Source organism: Onychomys torridus, chromosome 13 (genome assembly GCF_903995425.1).
Source record: "Onychomys torridus chromosome 13, mOncTor1.1, whole genome shotgun sequence".
Taxonomy (NCBI): Eukaryota; Metazoa; Chordata; class Mammalia; order Rodentia; family Cricetidae; genus Onychomys; species Onychomys torridus.
The window spans coordinates 51453401-51479652 of NC_050455.1; the positions used below are offsets into that span (position 1 = coordinate 51453401).

The 26252-nt window shown below is 43.9% G+C and overlaps 1 protein-coding gene across 3 annotated transcripts in view; it reads right to left on the reverse strand.

Annotated features, from left to right (window-relative positions):
- The window catches only part of Piezo2 (piezo type mechanosensitive ion channel component 2), a 376725-nt gene that overhangs the window by 57303 nt on the left and 293170 nt on the right, over window positions 1–26252 (reverse strand). The window contains exons 18-30 of one of the 3 annotated variants that reach the window (XM_036205318.1): window positions 23950–23991; window positions 18158–18190; window positions 17572–17786; window positions 15483–15643; window positions 13457–13633; window positions 13036–13161; window positions 11570–11770; window positions 10586–10790; window positions 10380–10481; window positions 9189–9354; window positions 5765–6008; window positions 2897–2993; window positions 1766–1925 (exon numbers count right to left, since the gene is read on the reverse strand). In XM_036205318.1, the coding sequence (XP_036061211.1) occupies window positions 1766–1925; window positions 2897–2993; window positions 5765–6008; window positions 9189–9354; window positions 10380–10481; window positions 10586–10790; window positions 11570–11770; window positions 13036–13161; window positions 13457–13633; window positions 15483–15643; window positions 17572–17786; window positions 18158–18190; window positions 23950–23991 (1929 nt within the window). The remainder of the gene's footprint in view (window positions 1–1765; window positions 1926–2896; window positions 2994–5764; window positions 6009–9188; window positions 9355–10379; window positions 10482–10585; window positions 10791–11569; window positions 11771–13035; window positions 13162–13456; window positions 13634–15482; window positions 15644–17571; window positions 17787–18157; window positions 18191–23949; window positions 23992–26252) is intronic. The other 2 variants (XM_036205319.1, XM_036205320.1) reach the window with 2 other exon arrangements.

A 26252-nucleotide genomic window follows, 5' to 3' on the forward strand; every position in this document is an offset into this window, starting at 1 on the left:
AAGGCACCAGGCTCACCCCATGTTTTCCTCTGTACACCCAGTCACTGTTGCACAGGCAGGTCAAATAGAAACCTTCTATAGTGATGTCACTGGGGTTGTTTCCCTACCCTTATTTCATCCCCTAACCCTTCTGCTCATTCTTTAGAATGTGTCTTGGAATGTAAGGCAGACCAACTCATGCATGAAAGTGCTAACACACCCTTGGCTCTCATGGCCTCCCCAATGTTTCCTACATCATATTCACTATTGTCTGAATAACTGTATCATGTTCAAATCCTTATGCCCAAGTCAAGCACTGGGAAGTAGGGTCTTGCAAGATGACTAAGTATGAATGGGATGAATGCCTTAGCTAAGGCCCAGGAAGGCTCTTGTCCCTTATACCCAGTGGAATGGCTACAGGTTCTCACTAGACACACAATCTGATGGCATCTCAACCCTTGTCTTCCAGCTGCCAGAATGGTGAAGGATGCATTTATGGTATGTGCAGTCTCTGCCATACCATGCTTCTGTCATGGCAGCCCCAAAAGTCTAAGACAATTCTGTCCCACTCTGCCATTTCTGAAAGTGATGTTCTGGGCAGTAAATGGTAATTATACTCATAAATTGCAGGATTAATATTTAAAGCTAAACAAAGTCACTGTTCATCTATATAATGAGGGCAGAACACTCCACAAGGCTCCTTGAATTTAAGGTAGGTCTCTACTGTGTCCTTTCTCTATGTGGCTCCAACTTAGGTGACAAAGCCTGGGATCACAGTCATAAAAATGAACTTCCTGGCAGGGGAAGGAGATGAAATCTAGAGAATTGGTGTCATAATTACCTATGTGTGTATGTATGACTCTCAAGTTCAATGACAGAAGTTGGTAATTTCCTATGGAAAATTAACCTAATGCTCCCAGATAGTGAGCATGATGGATCCTATGCTGTCTGAGCAAGGCTGGCTTCTTCAGACAAACACATGTATACTCAGCCACTGCCCACTCCATGCAGTGGCATGCCTGTTGGTGGCCGGTACTTGTCATAGACTCTTCTAAATCTAAAGAGAAGGACAAAAACTGAAGGAAAGATGGCGTCCAAGGAGAAAAATATGGCGATGTGAAGTGGTCCAAAGAAGAAAATCAGGTGAGGTGCGAAGAAACTCAAAGGAGGGGAAAGTAAGGCAGGGTGGGATGGAGGAATAGAGGTGCTAGATTCCGTGGTCAGCATCTCAGCTTCCTGGGGGAATTACTATACTGCTCTCAGAATGGCTGTATTAATGTACATCCTCACTAATAAGTGTGTAAGGGTTCCTTCTCACCACGTCCTCACTTGCACTGAGTTTTTGGTTTTTCAACTGTGGGCATTCTCAAAGGAGTGAAATAATGCCAAACTGTAGTGTTCTTACTTGCATTTTGTTGATGGATTGTGATAAGTGCTAGTTCAGATACTTTTAGGACATTGGTGTAAGTTCTTTCTTTTCACCCTCTCCTCCCCTTTTTATGATGTGGAAGGTCAAATGTGCTCTACCACTGAGTTGCATCCTGATCCCCACTCATATGTTTTCTCTTTTGATATATCTACTTAGACCATTTGCCAACTGTGTAAGTCATGGTCACAGAGTTTCTTGTTAAAACTCTATCTCCGATGCAAAAGGATAGGTGTCAGAGGCTTTGGGGAATGACTTTTCTAAAAGGGACTTTACAATTTCTTGTGGGTTCTCTGAGTAATGTCAGAAAATATTGAACATTATTCCAGGTCAGTTATTGGTGAAAGTAGTCTGACCCACCTGGATGCCAGGATCTGGGAAGCTTTTATGTCAGCCACGACATGCAGGAAATAATAACTCATGAAGACTCTTCTCTGAAGTAGGAGGAAGGCAAAGCAGATGCTGTCCCAGATGATCCCCGCCTCCCCACTGGGCAGCTTGCATTTGGAGTCATCTTCAGCTGTGGCATCAAAGCAGGGGAAATGAATACCTGTTTACATCACTGTTGTATGAAGTCTACAGAGCCAGGCTTGGGAAATCCCACAGGCACAAGAGTGGAATTCCAATGGGCTGACTTATTTAAGAGCTGAGCACTTCACAAACAAAACTTTATGCTTCCAGTCTGGTAACAGCATGGAGGGGCCCCAGTGAGCTGCTGAAACTGTGAGGCACAGGGAAACCCTGAACATTCTTTCTTCAAAGACTCCCCAAACAACGGCTCAATGGCAGATGAAATGCTCTAATACAGAAAAGTCCTATCAGGGTCATCTGGCTTGACCATGAACACAGGCTAGTCTACCAGCAGGGCATAGCAGCACATTTATACTAAGTAGCAGTTTCCAGATAGTAGCTCAATCCTCTGCTAAGTACAGCTTGAATTAGAAACCACAGCCAATGAGTGCATTGTATCTAAGAAGCCTTTTGAGCTTCATGGAAGCACATAGGTGATATGACTTGTGATTCTGAGCTAGAGGAAGATGGCAGAAATAGCATTTCCCATTGTCTCTGTGGGGAAAATCATCCCAGATAGTCCCAGGACTCTTCCTAGTTGTTTTTCTGAACCTGAAGCCCCCCCCCCAAACCCAGCATCTTGAAGAGAGAAGGTCTGGAAGCCTGAGTTACCCTGAGGACTGACCATTCTAACTGGAGCAACTGCGGTCCCAAGAAGGCTGCTGGAATTGTTTTGAATCCTACTGGAACAAGTATGAGGAGGTACTTGTACTGCACCATTGTGGCAGGGCGTTGGGGAGCACCTTCTGTGATAAGTAATGCATCAAACAGTATAGCTTCATAGTCTCCATCTCAGGGTAGCATTGACTCCTACCTTTATCTCATTTTGGGAGGGAATTTCTCTTTAGGTTTTAAGACAGAACGACATGGCTGCTCTTCCTTTTCCGCATTTCTTCTCCCAAAGGGTCCTCTCATACTTACGCATTTTATAGCCTTTCACTGTGCAGGCCAGGCTGAACGCTTGGATCAACCAGCAGCTGTTTCTCACTAGTGCGCTGATATATCCACAGGCTCCTATCTGAAAATGAAAGGAGGAAATGAAATGAAAGGCAAACCTCAAGCTCTGAATCCAGAAGACAGATCTGATGTCTAATAACCCCAATGTGCAAGAATTCACTAGAACCAATGCCAATGATTCCGTAAGGGGCCTGTGGTGTCTAAAACACCAGTCTCCACATCGAATGCTTATAGGAAGTATTAGCTGCACCAAGAGCAATGGGAGTTAAGGGGGAATTCCTCTCAGTGGGAATGGGAAGGGTCTCCAGTGTGATGCTTCTGTACGTGGAAGCACTGCTCTTAACAAAGAAAACTGGAGAACTATAGGACATGACCCTTTGGGTATGCACTAAGACAAGGGCTTTGATTTGGGTAGAATTATTTTCTCAGAGGTCACATGACTCAGACATATACTGATCCCTAGAAGGTCACTCCAGATATAAGCTGAAGAAGAGTAGGGTTCTTAAGGCCAGCACAGATGATACATGGTCCTCTCCCTTACAGGACCAACATCCTAGGATTTAACCAACCATGGAGAGAGGATATTTGGTGTCGGGGAGGACCTATATTAAATCTATACACACTTTTCACTGTCATTATCCCCTAAACAGTATAGTAGGGCATTCATTTGTGTATCAGGTACTTGTAGTATGTATTTATAAGTTATCTAGAGAAGATATAAAACACATAAGATGATGGGCTCTACAAAAACACTGTGTAATACAAGGCAGCCGAGCATCTGAAAGTCTTGGAGTTCACAGAAGTTCTGAAAAAATCCTTAAGAGAAATCAAGAGAAGTCTATGTGCTTTGAAACTTGTCTGATCAATCCTCTGAATGAAGAAGTCTTTTCTGTTGATTGGCATGTAGTCCTCTCATTGTAACAAATTTCTTATGCTGAGTTCCAACTCCAAGTTAGGAAGTGTAAATAAACAGTAACCACCGCAGGTCAGCACATAAATGCTATTGGGGAAGCTGTGCACATGGCCCAGGATACTCAAAGAACATCATTCCCCAAACAGCAGTTATTCAGCTTGGGGTCTGCAGCCCTGACAAGGAATATTTCAACCTATGCTCTAATCCCATGCCAGAATTTTTTGTCTTCTTTTCATCTGAGCAGGAACTTACCTCTGCTTAGTCTCTAGAAACTTTCAATCTGTTTGTTTGTTTTGTTTTGTTTGTGTCTTTGTTTGCCTCCTGAAAGTTCTTCCTAAGTTTTCTAAGAAAGATAGTAGACAACCATTTTCTGTTCACCATCCTCAACATTGTAACCACTGTTACCAATGATTGCATTGTTATTTATAATAAAGGCTATTTTCCTTTACAGAATATGCTCATTCAGAATGTTTCCTCAAGGGTAACATCTGAGTCCTGCTGATATCTGGATCTTTAAAATGTAAAACTGCTTAGCAAAGATCTAGTCTACAATGTACATTTGTAGAATGAATAAATTGGTGGACAGATGAATGGATGGATGGATGGATGGATGCATGGATGGATGGACAGATGGATGGGTAGATGAACTAAGCTGAATAGATGGGTGTGGATGGATGGATACAAGTGTGGATGGCTATATGGGTAAAGAGACTTTGTAGCCATGCATTTTCCAGGATCAGCCTACTAGAGTTCTCCCCATGAAATCACCTTCAGAGTGAGCCAGCATGCCACTGTCCTGTCTCACACCCCTGCCACTATCCCCAATATCACATCCTGTGAAAATTTGTGTTAGGAAGCTAAAATGCTAAAATAAAGTCAGTTTATTGTCAACAAGAAAACTAATACTTTAATAGACTGTACACAAAATAAATAATTCACCTATTTATGGCTATACACACTTTCCTAGACCTCTAAACATTGACCCACATGAAAAAAAATCTGTTAAAAGAAACAACCTAGTTGTTGAACACCTGAATGCCTTGTGAGTCCCTTTATAAGAAGGTAGGAAGAGAAGACGTAGGGATCATTATAGCACTGTTCCACTAATGCATGACCAATCACAGCCAGGAAAAGCAGGCACAAGGCTCACCAGCTATAGTCAAGTGGAGAGGCACTAATTCCTTCAGCTTATCAAAGTTGTTGGTTAAATTCCCTGCAGCGGTAAATGACTCCAGTGGTAGCCTAAATAATGGGTGCAAAGTTGGCATACTCTATGTGTGGTGTGAATTATCTGTAACATTACAGTATAAGTTACACCTGACCTCAGCAAGCAGCATACACCATTCATCTGCCCCACATGGTTTCCACCACTTTCTCATCTGGATATCTACACTCAGAAATAACCTAATGCTGGATTTTCTCTCACATCTTTGGGGCACATAAAATGTTTCTTCATCTAAAAGCCCTTTCTACCCTGTTTCTCACTTGACGGGGAACATCTCAGCTCATCTCACATTCTACAATTCTTTCTAAGAAAGAGAGTTCCTTTTTAATGAACATGATAAGACATCTAGTGACCCCAACTCAGTCATAAAAAGGGCTACTTCATAGTAACACTATGAGAGATGGAAGCGTGTTCCTGGGGAAGGATGGGATTATAAGCAGTAAGCCGTTTTAGATTTTATTGAATGCATCACCTTCCATCATGGGACATTGCAATGGGAGAGAGGAATGGAAAAGAGTCTGTGTAACATGGCAAAACCAGGAATGGCAAGCAGGCACTGAAACCTGAACTGGCAGTGTCTTGCCTGGCCTCTTTAAGAGTCACGTGAGAAGCCCAGGCTTTTAGGAAAACACTGAGTGGACTGTTTATTCTTACACTGAAACCACAAGTGTGTTATGTAGCGAGAGCCACTTACTGACAGTATATTTTTCATGGTGATCACAAACACATTGTATGCAATCAGCCAGTCCCAGTAGCGTAGGATGCTCTTGATGGGTTTCAGCAGCAAATCACCCCCAAAGAGCAGGAAATAGAAACAGGCCACCAAGTAGCCCATGCAAAATATGCTGATTCTGGTTGTTCCTGTGATGAAGATGATGGTGAGGACGAACCAGAAGAGGTAGCTGAAGATGATCACTTTGGACATGTCCAAGTAAGATCTGGAAGACACACCCCAAGCAAAACAAAGGTAATTGTGATGCAAAGAAAATCAAGAATTCCTCCTTAAGAGGAAGAAACCTCATACTCAACATTGGACTATCTACCAAAGCATTTTGCAAAATCTGTGTTGAGGTTTGTGCATACCACTGCCTGCTGCATAGGAAACCCCTACATAAACAGTATTAGACAATCAGGTAAGTTGAGAAAACACCATGTATAAATATACTTATCATCATCTCATTTGTGGCTAATTTCTCACAAATAAGAACATTTTCCAGACTGGGTGACAGTGGTGGTGCATGTCTTTAATTCCAGTGCTCAAGAGGCAGAGACAGGTGAATATCTGTGAGTTTGAGGCCAGTCTGGTCTACATAGCAAGTTCCAGGACAGCCAGGACTGTTAAAACAGAGAAACCCTGTTTCCCTTCCCCGCAAAAAGAACATTTTTTTGTCTACAACCTGAATATTCAAAATTCGCTTTGTCTTTCTATGGAGGCATGAATAATTTATATGGCAAAAGAACATTCCAAGATATAGGTGCCTCCTGCCGAGCAGAAAAGTTAGCAATGGGTTACTTTCAAGGAACTAGAAACTTATATTATTACATTACAAAAGATACATGCTACATACAAAGATTTCACTAAAAGTAAAAACAATCCTTCCTCATAGATGGAAGAACAATTCTCATGTTCTCTTTCTGGATGTTGCTGGGTCTTTGGGGCACTGTCCCTCTGCAGTGGCTTTAGTGATGAAAAGTGAGACTGGAGCATGGGACCCATTATTTTTCTATAATAATCAGTAGCTGTGGAAGCTTCCAGAGCCTGGTCATTTTGCAGGCAGCAGATGGTACAACTGTTGGCCAGTGCTCACCCCTGCTTGACCACAGCTTCTCTGAGGGCTTGCTCTAGAAGCTTTTCCTTTTGGGTTTTAGGAAAAAGCTCAGAGAAGAAATTCTGGATTCACTCTTTGTTTAATAGGCTGTAATTCTGCAGGAGGTTAATATATAATCCCCATAAAGTATGCTCTGCCCTTGGCCTTGCCAGAAGTACTGGGAAACAAGATGTGTCTTTGTTTTGCTTTGTTTTTTGTTTTTCGAGACAGGGTTTCTCTGTAGCTTTGGAGTCTGTCCTGGACTAGCTCTGTAGACCAGGTTGGCCTCGAACTCACAGAGATCCACCTGCCTTTGCCTCCCGAGTGCTGAGATTACAGGTGTGCGCCACCACCGCCTGGCAAGATGTGTCTTAATTTACTGCTTTTAAGAGTAAAACAAAAAAATTATATTGTTTTCTGCAATTATAATTATAAGCCTTCTTTAATTTTCTAACAAAAGCAGGAGAGCCATGCTTGAGATGAGCAAACCTGCTTGTTTCTTACAGATACAGTAAGTAGAACGTGACCGTTTGTGCCCTCCAGAGGTGGCTGGACATGTCCCTCTTTAGTATGGCTCAGTTAGAAGGGCCTTTGCTCCTTTATGCTTGCACTTTAGAAAAGCAGGCAAGACAGATGCTTTTTTTTTAAATTTTATAATTTAGTTTAATTTTACATATCAGCCATGGATTCCCCTGTCCTCCCCCCTCCTGCCCCTCCCCACCTTCCCTCTAGCCCCTCCCCCATTCCCATCTCTTCCAGGGCAAAGACTCCCCTGGGGATTCAGCTCAACCTGGTAGATTCAGTCCAGGCAGGTCCAGTTTCCTCCTCTCTTCGCCCAGGCTGAGCAAAGTGTCCCTGCATGAGCCCCAGGTTCCAAACAGCCAGCTCATGCACTAAGGACAGGTCCTGGTCCCACTGCCTGGGGGCCTCCTAAACAGTTCAAGCTAATCAACAAAGTATAATTTACTTTTTTTTTTTTCTTCAGGAGCTGAGGACTGAACCCAGGGCCTTGTGATTGCTAGGCAAGCGCTCTACCACTGAGCTAAATCCCCAACCCCTAAGACAGATGCTTAAAATGACAGTGTCAGGGAGTCTGTGATGGCATGTCACTGTTCTCTGGAGCCGGAAGTTGGGATGCTCCACACAGGTGCCCAGTGTGAGTACAGGCTCTCCATGCAGCCTGTCTGCCTCTGCCCACATCTTCCCAGCAATGGGAAAGGGCAGACACTAACCCATGAGCCCCAGAGGCTGGAGGGCCAGGCCTAGCCAGATCCCACAGTGCTGTTAGGTTACTACACCATGGCTGGGGTGAGTCTAAAAGGCTTGCCAGGATGAGGACAGCTGGGGAGCCTGACACCAGGCAGGCCTCTGGATGAAACTAAGTCTGGAAAACCCAAGATAGAAAAAGAATGCACCACAAGAGACTGAGCTGGGCTTATGTCAAAGCTCCTGAGGAGAAGCTAAGGAAGGCGGGGCTGAGTGTCACCTGACTGGGAGGTGGGGCAGACAGAGAGCTGTAAAGGGAACCCACACAGGGATTGGGAGACACGACATAAGGACAGACCCACACAGGCCAGCTCTGGGGGCTGCACTCTTTAGGCTCCTGAACACACAGGTGAGGAGGGGAAAAACAGGAGGGGGTGGAGGGACAGGGTGAGGTGTGACGAAGACAGGAATGAGGAGGGGGTGGTGAGCAGGTGCAGGGATAAGGAAGGGGTCCATTAAGAGGGACAGGGTGAGGGGCTGTGATGAGGAGAGGGTGGTGAGGAGGTACAAGGATAAGGATGGGTGTAGCAAGAATCTTAAAAGGTCTTATGGTCACTTAGGAGGGACAGGGTTGATAAAGAGCTGGGGTGATAAAGACCAGAGATGAAGAGGTGATGAGGAAGGGCAAGGATGAGGAAGGCCAGCAGGGATGAGAGGGACTGGCGATTGAGGACAGGGAAGTAGTAAATAAGGGAGGTGAGGAGAGAGAGAGGGCAGATGAAGGGTCAAGAAGATGGAGAGAATAAAAGAGGGAGCGGGATAAGATGATGGATAGAGAAGGAGGAGGAGAGAAGGCAGATGAGGGCAGGTCAATGTTCTTGCTGGAGGGATGCCTGCTGGTGTTGTCGGCCTAAGGCAGTTTCTGTTAGCAGAAGATACTGGGGCCATACAAGGCATTCTGTAGGGACTAGAGGGTCACAGGGGTGGAACTTGGTGGTGGTTGATCTGCTTCCCTGGTGCCACTCTGACAGAACCGCAGTAAAGGGGCCGTTTGAACGACACCGCACACAAAGCTCAGCCACAAAGAGTCGAGGCTGCTGTTACCTGCAATGAATGAAATCCGGTACGGGGTTATGCTGGCTGAATGAGGCTGCATCGAGGTTCATGCAAATCTCCACATTGTCCCCGGCCATGATGCGCACAGCTGCCTTGTTTTCATCTTCAAAAATCTGTCGTTGTAAGGAGGCGCACAGGAGCAGCATGAAGTCATCTGGCAAGACAGAAGCAGCCACTCCTCAGGTTCTAAAAGGCCACACACAGTCACCACACAGCACATGTGAGTCTTAGGTCCTAAGTGGACTGGGTCCCCAGAAAGCACACTAGCATCTAAGGTTGGGACCAAGCCCCCATTATTTCCTGATCCCAGCAGAAGGAGCATGACATCTGGAGAGCTGGCAATGGTGGCATCTGGATGCTGTCATGTCGAAATTCTAGGTGCCTGCCTCCATGAGTCTTGGGGTGTGGAGCGTTTTCACCTACCCGTGCTGAGGAAGCCATGGGAACACTGACTCATCCTTTCACAAGAGCTAGATGAAGGCATATTTCTGTTCTTTTCCCTCAGCAGTCCCTCTGTATCAGCAACCAGACTTTTCTCAGAGCTCACACTGGGGATAATCAAGAGCAGCTGGCGAAGGTAGCAGCCAGCTCACAAAAGAACATGGACATGGCTTTGAGCTGTCCAGAACAAACCTCCTGGTCAGGTCTCTGGGCTGCTCCCAAAGCACAGGTGGCTTCCGTGTTTGTAAAATCACACTGAGCCTTCTGCAGTAGGGCAGTCACTGTGGAATTCTCCATGCCACTGCCACTCCATAGTGTTTTGGAACTACTGCTCCAACCCTCCATTTCCGGTTGTCCTGGAAGGCCTTGCATGCAGCTCTCCTGGGACTTTCATCTGTGGGATCCCCAGTACCGCCACAGCCCTGTCTCTCATTTTGGTCTTCCTGCCATGGTGGCTGGAAATGGAGTCAACTTGTAAAGCTCCCTCTCTAGTCTGTCTTTGAAAGGGAGAGGTGCTTGGAAAAGAATAAATTACTTCAGGGTTGATTTATTCATTTTGCAAATGGAAGTGAACAAGCAGAAGCTACGGGGGACTTAACATATTAGGACATGAGAAAAGCATCACACACTTATGAAGTTCAGTGGAGGAACTAAAGGCAATGTCTAACACATGAATAATAATGAACAACTGTAAGCCCAAATACCTACATCCTATGGACCCACAGCCGAAAGACTTACAGACAAGAAACACAGGGTTGGGGCGCACAATGAAATCCGGGAAGTACAGCCACTTGATGATGTTATCATTGAAGTTGGCACCCTTGAATCTCCATGGGTAATCTGCAATGAACAGGCACAATCAATTTCCTGGTGCCTCTCCAGTCTCTCAGTCGTCCACTGGCTATGGCTGTGCCAAGAGCAGATTCTCTAGGCAGAGTGCTCACCTCTGCAGGGGGCAGGGGGGATGCCAATGCAGACGAAGTACTGGAAGGTGATGATACAAGCCAGGAAACAGCAGTACTTGGGCCAGACCTCAGCGATGGCTTTTCTTCTGCGTCGATACAAGACACCAATCAGCCAACAGGCATGAACCATGGCATAGAAATCCATTCGCTGTCCAATTACATTCACTGACATTAGGAAACAGGTCTGTATAAGGATGGTCAAGAGATAAGAAAGATTGGGTTTATCAGAAAGGGAAGTGACATCAGAGACCAGTGCTTCCCAGTCTATCTGCACAGGTCTCTGAGGACACTGTTGAGTGTCTTTTATTGTGAAAATAGAAATGCTGTATGATTTCTTCTGAGCGAACTGGCTGTGCCTTTCCTAGTTAACTGCTTCAACAGTGGCAAGGGTAATTGCTATGATGTCCTCGTGAAAATATTACCATTGCAAATTCGTCTCATGAATTCCATTATAGATTACTGCTATAGAATTTCACTATTCCACACACTTTATTACTCTTCTATTATCACCATTTCAGGCCACAAGAGTTCCCCTCACAGTTTATACATTCAAAATGCACACCAAGAACGAAACTCTATTCTCTTCTTAATAAGAAATTGAGGGGTTGGGGATTTAGCTTGGTGGTAGAGCACTTGCCTAGCAAGCACAAAGCCCTGGGTTTGGTCCTCAGCTCTGAAAAAAGAAAGAAAAAAAAAACTCTAAAAAAAAAGAAGAAATTGAGGTGATAGTACAGATGTGTTCAGACAGCTCGGGAGACCTAGGGACCACGTGCGCTGCTGTGGAGTAGGGTACTGGCACCTGGCCTTTGAAAACTCCAACTTAAGCTAAGCTGACCAATCAGCTTCAGTGGCTTTGTGAATAAGGAATTGGGACATGTAAAGAACATTCAGTGACCAACCAGCCCAAAGAAACTATTTAAGTTTTCATGAGAAGAAATCAAACACACGAATAAGAAAACTCACCTCTAGGCCAAACTTGTAGAAGAAGTAGTTTATAAAATATTTGGCGCAATTGATAAGTCCATCATCTAGATGTAACCTTGTGATGTCATGAAAGATAGTCTTGGACACTGGAGCGGTCAGGTTGTTTCGGCCTCGATAGTACTCCTGATGTCGATAAATGGTGACTTCAAAGGCCAAAATTGCTAACATCAGGAGGTTATTCTACAAACAGAAAGCAAGAAAGTACATCTATGGGCCTTGTGATTTGGTACTTCTGAGCAACTATAGTAAATCACTGTATTCAATTCTGGATGTCTAAAAAGCAATATTATATTAGATCTCACCTGTACTAAATGTAGTATTGAGTCTATTTATCTGTCTTATTTACTGAGGACTGACCTTCATTATGGAGATGGGATTAACTGTTGTGGCAACAGGATCCAGTCTGCCTGGGTATAACACTGCAGTTGCTTTTTCGACTTGCTTGGTAAGTATGTGCCACATGCCAAGGGGACAGCACCCAGAGCCTAGAGAGCCGTCTGACCTTGTTCGCAACCCTTAAATGCAAAGTAGCATGAGGACATCTGGGAAAGTCACTGCGCTGGGGGACAGCACGCCGGTTAGATAGTGAACTTAACACCTGAGAAGCAAGCTCATGATGGAAAAGTCTTAGTCCTAACAATAGTCAGGACAAGAGAGCTGACATATGGAGACAGGCGGCAGAGACCATCTCTCAGACTTTCCAAATATCATTTGTTTTATTTGACAGCTGCTTGGACAGTAACTATTATAGAAAGCCTAGAAATTACAGAAAGGCGTGTTTAGTACATTTAAAACTCTTGGATGCTGAGTGTAAAGATTTCATCTTTAAGTGTCTTGTCAGCAATTAGGACAATGATTAAGGTTGCTTGAGTTATTCACCAAAGTAAAACATACAAGAATGTACAAGAATCTAAATGGTTTTGTTTTCATTAAGTCTCTATGGTTATTTTCAATCAAAATATGCTGTATTGCTTGATAGTGTAAATATGTATTCTTCGTTAAACATTTAAGAAATAGAAATAAATAACAAATATTTCTTGTAATGTTATGCCTTCTTCTCAGAAATATTCACTCTTGACAATCTGATAGATTTTTATTTGGTGTTTTTCTTTGTGTCCAGAAAAGGTAACACTGAGGAGTGTTACAAATTTTCCTTTCTCAAACATTTAACAATGTCCTTTGGACTCTCAGCTTTGATGTGTCTACCAACTTTTTACACTTTAACAGTTACATGAAGAGCTAGTGAAGTTATTGGTGTATTTTAGTGAACTGAGGTCAGGCTTCTAAGTCAATTTCTCTTCAGCACAATATAATACTGATTCTAATATTTCAGATGTCAATTAAGAAGACCAAGTTACCATTGGAGGGGCTAGTACTCATCTCACTGGGGAGGGTTACAAACTATAGCTGTGCAGAGGCCCAGGTGAGGCACAACAAAGCCTTACCCTCAGGTAGACCAGCAAAGGGGAGGACTTCCTCAGGCCGACCCACTCGGTGGGATCAACAGGGGCACTGTAGAGAAGAGACTTGTTCAACTCATTCAGGGGTATGTTGGTTTGGTTTTCATTGGGCTAAAAGGAAGAGAAAGTGGGGTGACAGCAGCTTGTGAGATTGCTGGTGTTCAGAGTGCTCCCCTTCAGCTTTGACAAAAGGGAGCTCTGTGGGGTAGGGAGGTGAAGACCCAATTCAGGTGGGAAGGAGTCTCACGTTAAGAGCAGTTTTAGGTCCATCAAGGGGCCAGAACAGATCTAATGTGGCTGAGGTGACTTAAGCTGAACAGAATGCTCTTTGTGTGGAGACTCCCCCAAATATCTCCCCTGATCCTTTTAAGGTCAGTGAGGAAGGGCCCCCAACTTTGAGGCTCACCAAGGAGCAGTTGACAGAAAAGTTCTCAGGCTTAATGGTTTGCAGCTGGTACAACATTTTGCAGACGATGATCACACATGTCCAGACAGTGCATACACTAGAAGCCACGCGGCGGAGTTTGGAATATGGCAGAGCAAATGCCCAAGAAATCAAAAATACATAGTTGAACAGAGACACCTGAAAACACAAAATCAGAAATGGGGACAAAGATACATGGCATGGTACGACATTCACAAGACAGGACAATGTGATTCCAGTTCAGCAAAAGTCGGTTGAGTCTAAGGCACTGTCGTAGGTGCTGGGCATTCCAAGGATATAGAGGTGGTGTGGTCCTGAAGATTCTCTATCTCATAAGGCAGACAGACATACAATCAGGTAGCATCAATATAATGTAACAGCAGCTAAGTTATAGATGTGTCTGGTCTCCTACAATAGCATCCTGAAAGGTCCTCAGTCCAAAGAGGGGATTGACAAAAATCTATCACAGGCTGTGAAGATGCAAAGCACACTCAAGGTCAACAATACAGAAGCAAAGGATGAAGGCATGAGGGAGCATGGTGAGGCTAGGCCATTGCACAACAGGAAATTTTAGGGCTAGTCAGAGATGAGGATGGAGATGCAGCAAATCAAGGATGGAGTAAGCTGCAAGTCAAGCTTTGACTTGTCCCTTTGGAGCCATGAAATGGCACATGAACTCACTCTGCTGGAAATAAGCCTTATGTCAGAGGGTTTGAAGGGAAGACGTGCAACATATTGAGATAAGTACCACAGAAGTAAGGAGGGGGAAATGTAAAGGCTAAAGCCCAGACCTACAATAGCTGTGGAGATGTGGAGTTATGGATTCTATGGTTGCATGGAAGCATGTGGTTCTGTGATTGGTTAAAAAAATACCTGTACTGGATTGGAGTAGGAAGAAAAATTAGCTTGACTTGATAGCCAACAAGTTTGACCACGGTAGGTTAAGTTGAGAAAGTGTGAGACATGACACACGGTTATTTTAGGAAGTCTGAGTGGGTGAAGTATCACTGCAGAGATTTGAAATACCAAGAATGTGCTGAGTTAAGGGCAAGGACGGTGAGTTCATCCTGACTGTCGGCTCTGGGCTGCACATGTACCTATCAAGCAGAAAGATGTCCCCAGGTCTAGCCAGTCTCCACAGCTCACAGTTTCTTGAAGAATACAGAAGCACCACTGTCTTACTCAGCCATGAAACATATTAATTTTGATATTCTCTCAGGGCTGCTAATACTTCTAATACGTGAGGATGAAAATTACAGCATGCACTCACTATAACACTGAATATGCACCAGGCACCAAGCTCTGGCTTTAAAAAATAAAAATGAGAAAACGTGAACAGTTACAAACAGCATGTATGCAGTGTGTTGCTTGCTACTCTTCTTACTTGATTATCACTACTGAAGACAAAGGCTGTCTCTGAGAATTTGGTGCTGCAATGGTAAGGTAGAAAGAGATGCTGCCCCGAATTAACCAAGGAAGAAAGAGATGCTGTTCACAGGAGCATTCAGTAACCCAGTGCGTGGACACAAACTGAATGTTGTGTTTTATTAAAATGCTTTGAATCATGAATTGACTCTTCTCCCTTAGCCAAAGGTTGGTCAATTTGAATGTTACAAAGCAAATTGTATTAAAGGTATTTACTATGAAGGTCTACTTCTTGGCAACAGGAACTGGAATTTTACTCCTTTCCTCAAAGAGAACTTTGGGAGATATAGTCCCACGTGGTGCAGAAAACCAGTTCACGGCATACAGTTCAGAAAGCAGCCTTTGCTGTCTGGCTAAGCTAAGTGGAAACGAAGCCATAGGGCTTTCTCCCCCTTTCTCTTTCCCTTCTCTGCTCACTCCACTAATTTTGGGTGCTCAGTATAACAAAGCCTATACACTCATTTATATCTTGATCCTTGACTGCCAGGGGCATTATAACATTAATGCCACGGAGGCTTGGACAGAGGAAATGAGGACCTTCCACACTCTGTTCAGTCTGGTAGTCCAGCAAAAGAACACTTGCCTCTTTCACAGTAACCCAGATAATGTACGACGAGACGATTTTGATGATGTGCAGCTCCAAGATCCACCACATAAACACCTGCAACTTGTGAAAATACTCCAGGAATTTTAGGAAGAGCACAGTGAGGCGGTCAATCACCAGAAGCCACTTGTTCCTTAGATCTGCAAGGCAGCAAATATAGCCCGGAGCATGACTACCATTTGTGTTATTAACCAGTGCATATCTTGTAACTTTCAGGATGGAATGAGAAGCTGTCCAATGGTTAGTGGATGAGTGCTACAAATTTGGAGAGGAAGTACCCAAGACCCCACTTCCCCATGCCATGCTGCTGATTATGCATGTAAACTGAATACAAGGGACCATGTTACTATAATAGCCTTATAATTAAATCAGTACAAAGATTTGTCTTGATTTACTTTTAAGATTGTGTTAAACAACCTGAGCTCTCTATAAATAACAACTTTTTCATCAAGCAGAAGTGATAAATAAATGGTTAGGGCTCTTCAGTCTCCATTAATAATCATGTCTATCAGGTCAACTGTGGGTAGAGACAGTTCTCAGAATCAGTATGGTTTCAGAAAGTGTGGTCAACTTCATTCGAATCATCCTCTTTTTTTTTTTCTTAAGATTTATGTATTTATTATATATATATACAGTGTTCTGCCTGCATGTATTCTGCATGCCAGAAGAGGGCACTGATTCTCATTACAGATGGTTGTGAGCCACCATGTGGTTGCTGGGAATTGAACTCAGGACCTCTGGAAGAGCAGTCAATGCTCTAAACACCTGTGCCATTTCCCCACTCCTTCTAATCATCTTCTTAATCAAATAAATCATTGCATATTTTCTATCTTAGGGGCTCACACCAATCTAGCCCTGTACTGGTCAACCCCACTGAAAGCCACACAGGATGGTTTTGTCTTTTCACATTTCAGTTCTGGATTGTGTCAACCCGTCAGAGGTAGCTATAATGTGACTGTCCTTGACTCTGAACATTCAGTAAGGCTTTAGTTACATTGAAAAATGCTTGTGACTCAGGCAGTCACAAATAAACAAACCAGAGACATGTACAATGTAACAGTAAGGGTGTGGAGGAATTTTTGATAGGACCCTTTTAGTCAAGTCCAAAGTCCTCATCAAAGTAGTATAATGAAATCCTAGCCCTAATCACTTCTCTGGCAGAATTGTCCCCTGCCCCACAGTGAGGGGCAACTGTAATCTAGATGTGGAAAAGGCATCTGGTCCTTGCCTTTGGGTCTTCTGGGATGACTTGGAGAAGGTAACAAGTATTCAGAGCATGTCTTTAAGGGTAATTTTCCTCCTTATGGCATTTTGATTTTCTGCTTCTGTACAGTAGAGACCCAGCTAAGACATGTACAGCGTCTCCCATCTGCCCCAGAGGCTGTGCTCTCCCCATTTCTGAACATTATGACAGGGACCAAACTCTCTGCCTTTTGCATCCTCTGTCAGATAATGTTTTTTTCAACAACCGTGGCCATTCTACCCCACTCATTCCTGGTTATTACAGTTCTAGGAAGAAAGCTGGGGAAAAGAAATCTATTACCTAGAGATGGAGCCCTTAAGTCAGTGCTGTCCAAAACATTGCAGGGTACTAGCCTAAAAAGACAACCATGAAATTGCACACCACCTCTAGTTACCACACCCCTAAATGTTGGACCAGACCTAGCAATGTATTCATAATTACCACTCTCCTTCACGAGCCTCGGAATGCCTTTCCCAAGAACGAGTCTCTGAAGCTGACATCAGGAATTGTCAGTGGTTCTATGCAGGGGCCTATAGTTGGGACAGGTCCTGCGAGAGGTTCCCACAAGCAGCAGAAACCAGAACACACCCCTCTGGGTCTCCTCATGGACTGTCTGCTTATCATCATGGGTTGTTAGCCAACTATCTGCTCTCTTCCCTTTCGGTTAGACAAAAAGGAAATCATTGCAGTAATTGGAATATAAACACTATCACTATAACAACCAAAACTTCAACTTCTATTAGACAGACCCACAGACAGGTCCTTTGAAGCAAGTCTCTCTTGTCATTTGCGCTGTTAGGGCAGCTGATGAAAGGGGCTGGTTACCTGAGGTTTCTTCCTCTTCCGATTCCTCTTCCTCATCTTCCTCCTCCTCAGACTCATCACTGTCTTTCCCTGGCTCACCCTTCTCTGCCTTCTTGGCACATTCTTCTGGCCTCTCCTCCCCAGGCTCTACCAACTTCTGCACCTCAGGCTTATCCAGGCTGGTGGTCATATTCATAATGGCTAGGTCTGGGAGGCTTCCTTCAGGGTGGGCCAATCTGTGGGCAGAGAGCAGCCAAGTGAGAAGAGGAAAGTGCGCCGGGAGGGCGCAGTCAAGGGGTAAGTAATGGAGGCCAAACCAAGGCAAATCGGCACGTGTACAAAGACCTTGCGCCGTGGGCGCTGGCTTCTTGCCACGTTTTGTAGGTTTGTTTGTTTGTTTGTTTGAAGTTCTTTCTAAAAACAAACTGTCCACTCAGCTTTGCTAGTTTGTCTTATTCAGGTTCTAGTGATTGGTTGGGAATGAGAGCTATTGACACCTAAACTTGACATTTTCTCCTGGAGGAGAAAATGGTCAGAGTTTAGGGTGTAGAAGCATGAAATGGCATCATGTAGAGCAAGCATTTCATGGCTTCACAGGGGGACTTACTCATTCTGGTGGATTGGTAATTTTTTCTTGATGCTGCTCAAAGTAATTGAAGTAGAAAGGAAAAAAAGGAGATGAGAACAGAGGAGTTATAAGGATGTCAGAGATCACATATCATGCTACATATCATCCACTATCACATTGGGGTATGCCAGGTGCAGTGATGACCTAATGCCAAGAGCATTCCAGAGTGGCACCAGTAGTGAGCTTTCACTGGGAATCTGGGCTCAGCAACTGATCTGAGTGGACAAGATGGTTGGTTTGTAGGGGAGAGGATATATAGGCTCCCCGCTCAAACTGCATCATGCTCATTTGGTAAGGGTTCGGACCATCTTGCAGGAATCATGTCATTCACAGGTTACTGAAGTCTTTTCAAGTTATGAAATAATGTATGCGCTTAGTCAGCCTTGGCATTGGCTAATCTCATGCTGCCAGCTGCTAAAGCATGTGCAAGGAGAGCCACACACTTTGGGGAGTGGTTATGACATCTGCATCACATCTAGTCTGTGGACCACTGATGTGAAGTGTGGGCAGAAAGCTGCAGGAGACCCTGTAGGAGCCAGAGCCAGAGCCAGAATGCAGGGGTTGGGGGTGGGGATTTACTGCCCTGACAGCCACTGGGTCCCACAGTTTACTTCATAGCAGACAGCACGCCTGAGGGCTTTGTCCCACACTGTATTTTTGAGACAGAATGTTATATTGCTCAGGCTGCCCTCAAAACTCCCAGGCCAAACAATCCTCCCTTACTTAGGACTGTGGGAATAGACCATGTGCCTAACTTCCTAATTGCCTCAAAAAACAGAAAGCTCTTTATTTCTATTCAGGTGAATCTTATTAAAAAACATTGTACGTAACACATACAGTGCATTTTACAAACAAGTATTCTGGAAGTGCTAATCATCTTTTCCATTTGCAGTAATTATTCTATACATTTCAACCTGGTTATAACAGGATTTTCAAACCTCAAAAAATTATTCAGCTGGGCGGTGGGGAGTGTCTGTGATGGCGTGTCGGGGTGGATGGGGTGTAGCTGGGGGCGTGGCCATGATGGGGGCATGGCTGGAGATAGGGGCGTGGCTGTGGATGGATGGGGGAGGGGCTGGGGATGGGGTGTGGATGTGGATGTTGGGGGTGTGGCTGAGGGTGGGGCAGTGGCTGTAATGGGGGTGTGGCTGGAGATAGGGGTGTGGCTGGAGTTAGGGGCGTGCCTGTGGATGGATGTGGGGGCATGGCTGGGATGGGAGAGTGGCTGTGGATGGATGGGGATGTGGCTGGGGATGGGGTGCGGCTGTGGATGGATGGGGGAGTGGCTGGGGATGGGGTGTGGCTGGGGATGGGAGAGTGGCTGGAGACAGGGGTGTGGCTGTGGATGGATGGGGGAGTGGCTGTGGATGGGGTGTGGCTGGAGATAGGGGCGTGGTTGTGGATGGGGTGTGGCTGGGGATGGGGGAGTGGCTGGGATGGGGGTGTGGATGGATATAGGAGTGTGGTTGTGGATGGATGTGGGGGAGTGGCTGGAATGGGCGTGCGGTTGGGGATGGTTAGGAATTTGGCTTGGGATAGGGTTATGTTGACATCCTAGCCTTTCCTTAAGCTAGTTAACTTATCTTCTCCATTTATGGGAAGTTTAGTTTTAAAACTGCAACAATCACTTTTTTTTTTTCTTCCCACAGCAATGCTGTGCATTCACATCATCGAGAACATCTGCCGACAGATGTTTGTCAGGGCTGTGTGAGGTGCCTTTGGGTGCAGCAGTAGTCTGGTGTCACAGTTACCAGTAGACGCTCTGAAACTGCTGGAGGCCTGCACTATTTAGTAGGAGGGGCCTGTGTTAGGACAAAGACTTTGTTCATTTATGCTATGGAATTGTGATCTCGGATTACATTTTAAAGACAGCATAGACTTCGAACTGACAAGACAACTTTCTAATAATCCCTGCTCTTTGTGGAATGAAACTCCTAGTCACTATGAGGACCACATAACAAAATGTCTTCAGAAAAGATACCCCACAACCACTTGCACAGCTAGGACATACTGGGGGCACCAGGTAAATGAAGGAAGTAGAAGAAGATGCAGGAATGAAACTCTGGGAAGTAGTTCTACGCTGACTTCCAGACACTTCTTTATAAACACTCTGGGCCAGACAAAGTTGAGAGTACTAAATCTTTGGGCTCCACAAGTCATGTTTACTATGCTCTGATTTGATTCATGAGGAAGGACAGAGAGACATCCAGGTAGCCTCTGGAGCAATGTAACCGCATGTCTTAGGATGGGTAACAAAAAGGGAAAAAGAGAAGAGACACGTACCGGAGATTTTTAACCCTCTGAGAATTTCATTGGCTATTTTCTTTCATTATACATTCAGGAAAACGTGTGCACATGAGACACACATAATGAAAATATTTTAAATGCACAATTGGTTGGAGTATGTTGTTTTAAAAACACTGTGTAATCTTTCCAGCTCTCTCAGTTTTATCTTTATCATACCATTTTTTTGAGAGTATAATCAAGGAGAATGCCAAAAGCCTGGGCTTCAGGAGACAGAAAGCCTGGAGCAGAGTCCCCATTGGGAAGAGATTCTATCTACATGGCTTGGCAAAGTTCTGGGCCTGCTTCCTTAGCTTCAATCTGCTAAACTGTGGGATGGAAACAACTGGCCCTCTTCATGGGATATCTGGAACATTAGGGTGGTTTCTGTGAATGGTTCATATCAGGAGTAGTTACACAGGAAAAATTGAAGGCAAAAAAAAATCTTTTAAGGAGAGATTTTTTTTCAGCTTGGGTTTGGTCGCCTGCATTATAAGTTCATCCTAGGGAAAAATCAGGGTTCTGCATGTGCTCTTGCAGGGGTCCACTCAGGGCTGTGGAAAAGATGCTAAACACGGGGGATGATTCTGCTGCCTGCCAGTCTGTACATTTCAGAAAATCTTTCTCACCAGGTGGTGGTGGTGCACGCCTTTAATCCCAGCACTCAGGAGGCAGAGCCAGGCAGATCTCTGTGAGTTCAAGGCCAGCCTGGTCTACAGAGCAAGATCCAGGAGATGCACCAAACAACACAGAGAAACCCTGTCTTGAAAAAAAAAAACAAAAAAAAAGAAAAAGAAAATCTTTCTCAAGGAAAATGCCCAGTGTTTCTCTAGGGAATCGGTTCCTTAGGCTTGCTCACTGTTCTGTGCGCAGCTCTTGATCATATGAACACAGGGCTCAGGGCTGAAGGAACTGACCTCAGGCTACACATAGCAGCTGGATCAGTCTCCAGAAAAGCCAATGTCACTTTCAGCTGGAAAAGCCCACTCCAGGGAGACATTCCCTGAAGTTTCAGGCTGCAGAGCTCATAATGCTTGTCCTTATTTACCGACCTCATAAAGTCTTTAATGTCCAGAGGACAAGCTTCTATCTGGGACACCAGAGAGATGTGGGGTGACTCGGGGAGTCTTCCTTCCATTTCCAGACATCAAACCATTTCACACACCTGTCTCCACACAAAGTTCATTTTCACCTCTTTACGTTTTCATTCTTTCTTTTTTTTCTTCAGTTGTCTTTGTGTCCTTGTGTCCATTCATCCATTTGTGTGTGGGGGGGGCGGGAGTTGTGAGATTAACACTTTGAGCTATTGGCTTCTTACTATTAATTTTGGAATAAAAATATTTTTACCCTTCACAGTCTAATGAGGCAGATGACTTTTATCTCTACGCTTATTAATCCAACTCTTTCCTTTGAGGACTCAAGTGTCCTACTCCAGTCATTTCCACTGCTGTGTGCATTTTCACACTACAACTCAGTGCGCATTAGTATGGGCACTCTGTGCGCCAGAGACATCTTCTTCAATGGCACAAATTATGTGACGTGAAAGCCAAGGAGGTTGGTTCAGTTTAGTCCCGGGACTTGGCTTTGAGAAGCTGCATTGTAAGCTAGTTTCCAAGAAGGAAACATGGAAAACTTGCCATTGTAGAATCCTTTAAAGTCTGTGAATTGGAACTATCCTAACTGCAAATGTGTGAAGTACACATTGCACTCACCCCTTTCACGGGTGTAAGACATGCCCGACGTTAGGAAAGGGCGTGCAGTGCAGATCTGTAGTGATCACAGTATTAGTGACATCTGAAGTAATTTTACAGAACCAATACAACTTCAAGAAGATTGTATTCACACAGAAACGGCTCATCTGTGAATTCAGCATCACATCCTACATGCATGGTGTCACATCTTACATGTATGGTACTGGTTTCTCTGAATAGAATCCAGAGAGGCTGCACATAACTCTGCTTTTACACCATGGAAAGAATGAGCTCATCCCTGAGAAAATATTCAACTTTATATTTTGGCAATTTTCCAGACATCATTCTACATCTTTTCCAAGCGGCCCAGTACACACTACCTTCTTTTACCACACATTTTGGGTAAGGTAATATCTACCTGGTATTCTATATGTAGGTATCTCTCTCTCTCTCTCTCTCTTTTTTTTTTTCAAATTTACAAACTCACTTTCCTCATCACATTTTTCTCCTTATAAAACAGCACTGGACTTGAAAACCATGTGATAAAGGGCTCATTCTCCCATTCTAATTGAGTAGGCAGTTCTATTAAAATTTGGACACACTTTAAAAACAGCAGGAAGCACATGTTTTGGGATGAGAGTCAAGTGTGTTTGATTAATGTTTGCTCAGTGGGTATGCCAGCCCTTCTTCTGGCTTTCTCCACAACTGAGAAATTTCACCAAAAGATGGTAGTGTAAAGCTGGAATATTTTGGGATTTTAATTATTTGGGGTGAGTCTGACTCTCTCTCCCTCCCTCCCTCCCTCCCCCCCTCTCTCTCATATATAATAAAATAAGTGACTGATGCTTTATAAAAAAGAGCAAGCAGAGAGTTGTCTTTTGTTGGGACACAGGGGATTTAAGTAGCTGGGGAAGATTTCCGACTAGAGTATAACCTTCTTCTCTACCTAGCAGCTAAATACCTGAGCTGGGATTTTCTCTCACACTGGCTTCCAGCAAAGGCCAGATAGCTCTTGCTCAATGCCTTTATTTGCTCAGGTGACACCCACCATAAGGGAGGACCATGTCTAGTTACTTTATTTGTATTTCCTGTGCTGTGGGGAAACACTGTGAAATCTGGGGTTGTAAATGACCCTTCTTTAATATTTTGATCTTTCTAGTAGAATTGCATTTGGAAAACAATTTTTTTTAAAACCACATACTGTGGCCACTTTTTCCATTCAGGAAGTACCTACCAACTATCAACTAATGAGTAGGGCTGAGGGTTCAATGATGGGGTATCTCCTGTGTATGGCACAGGGCATCCAGACCCGAGGAGCTATACCTCTAGCAAGGGAGATAAGACAAGCAGGGTTCTGGAAGGAAAGCCTGAGAAAATGCTGCAGGAATCTGAAGGGAGAGCAGAGAAGTGTCAGCACCATGTTGGCATTGATGGGATCGTGTGGAGGAGGCAGTTCTTGAGCTGAGCTCTCAATTTTATGATCAGTGAGGTTTCAAACCCTCTGACAAGCCTTGAACAAATCCTACCAAAGAATAGAGTCAATGGGATGTATAGGTCGGAACCAAAACCAAATACTGAGCACCAGCTGAAGACTCTGGACCACCTCCACAGCCACTCCACAGCACCATTTGGCATCACCACCAAAATGGCTTGGTTTGCAAAGTGCATCCATGAGCATACCTGAGGCCACAGTCCACTATCTGAGGACACCACTTTATAAAGCAGTAAAAGGTTTAACATATGAAGGAACACCTTTTTAAAAACAAAACAAAGAGAGAAAAACGTCAGCATACCCACCTATTTATTATTAGATACACGCGACCATTGACTTTGGCATGGCTGCCCGAGGAGAAGGAAACGCAAGGATGCAGTGGGACACAGGAGAGAGAAAGAGAGACGGTTAGGTGGAGGCAGTGCAGTAGACCGTCCCTTGAGCTTAGGCAGGTGCATCATCACCCAGAGGTTTGGTGCCACAAAGAAGAAGAGTCTAGACAGCCAGACTCAGGAGCAACATGAAGTCAGACACACACAGGAAAAATGCTCAAGGATCGCATGCCCTTCTGCCTCCTCCCTCCCATGTCATGTACTTTATTAAAAACGTAGTGATGCTTTTGATACACATTATCAAAGAAAAATAGAATCTAAAGGATTAACCTCTGCTCCTTCTTCAGATCTAAAGAAGTTTAAAGCCAATATGTTTTCTTTATCGTCTTTAAACCTTAAGTTAAAATGTATTTATATTTTCTAACATGAACCATAGATAATTTGTGATAATATCAAAGTAATTAAAATGGTTCTTAGAAAATTATCATTATGTAACATGCATTACTGTTCTGTTACACATTATCAGTTAAGTAAAATGACATTTCTGAGGTTGCCTATTGAGATATTATAAGTTTTTCTTATGAATGAATATAAATTATTTTCATAATTCTAACTATACTTTCTGTAAGGATAAATACAGTAAATTGTACTCCATATGCAAATGATGTTTGCCTGCACTGCACGTGTGCATGCAAACACATACACCCTGGAGTTGTACAAGACAGGAAAAGGTCAGTGGGCTACCAATAGAAACCATAGTGCTGAAATCAACTTAACCAGTACAATGAGTCCATTATCTCCATCTGAAATCAGTTTTCATAAAGCTCTCCAAAGCAAAGAGGTAAGAGAAAGATAGCAGGGAAGTCACTCCCAACTCTGAACACATTTATTTTTCCTCATCATTTGGATTTTAATGCAGCCACTGATTAGAACTCAGGACAAAACCCTACTGGGAGGTGAACATCATCAGTAAGAAAAATAGAGTCAGAGAGAATTTAATATATATATATACCAAATATTCAAATTCAAATTTTGTCACTTTTATAGAATACTCTCACAGAAAACCTCATAACACCAAAGTTATTTAATTTCCCTAAGGATCTAGAAAGCTGATTTTTTTTTTAAGACCTGAAAGTGAAATCCCATGTAACTCTTCAACACCTCCCCTTTTCTCATGCTCTTAGGTTTTCTTGGAAAAGTCACCACTCCAGGAATGCTCAGAGCTGAGCCACACACAGGAATACAGGGAGCAGTGATGGAGAGGAGGTGGAATCATTTAGTTTGCTGTCTCTTACTGAACTGACAAGCAAGTGTGTAGCTGTAGAAAGGAGGCAGCACACACTTGTCCCAGGCAGTAACCCTTCCCAGAATCTGCGTAAGAGGCAAGGCAGTCCGCTCATGCTTCAAGGAAACTCTGGGCTAAATTCAGGTTTCACATACATACTCAGTTTAAATCTTACTGAGGTGGTGTCTTAGTTAGGGTTACTATTGCTGTGATGAATCACTATAACCAGAAGCAACTTGGGGAGAAAGAGGCTTATTTCACTCACAGTTCCAGGTAAGAGTTCATCATTAAAATCAGTGTGGGCAGGAACTCAAGCAGGGCAGGAACCTTGATGCAGGAGTTGATGCAGGGGCCATGGCAGGGTGGGGTGCTACTTAACTGGCTCCCCACAGTTTGCTCAGTCTGCTTTCTTATAGGACCCAGGACCACCAACCCAGGGATGGTCCCACACACAATGGCCTGGGCCCCTCCTCATCAATTACTAATTAAGAAAATGTCCTACAGGCTTATCTGCAGTCTGATCTTATGGAGGCATTTTCTCAGTTGAGGCTCCCTCCTTTCTGATGACTCTAGCTTGTGTCCAGCTGACAGAAAGCCAGCAAAGATGATTGATTAGTCTGGGAAAATCTTTGTTGAGCCTTTTGTCTTCTGTAAAACTATGATCCTAAAAACATTTCCTCTCCTATACAAATCATAACCTTTATCCTAATTGATTATATATCAGAAAACCCAGACTCATAGCAATAAGGATAACAGTGACAGAAAGCTTCTACTAACAGGAAGAAATTCTAAAGAGAAGAAAATATGCATTGAAGGGAAGAGAGAGCTTTAGAAACAAAAAACATCAAGTCATCCTTAGCAATGATCAACAGTTAAATATCACAAGTGAAAGATTTCTCTATTCATCCAACCCATTTGTGTTTGTGATTTGGTTTTAATTCACTCTGTAGTCTAGGTTGGCCTTGAACCTGGGGTTACCCATCCTCCTTTG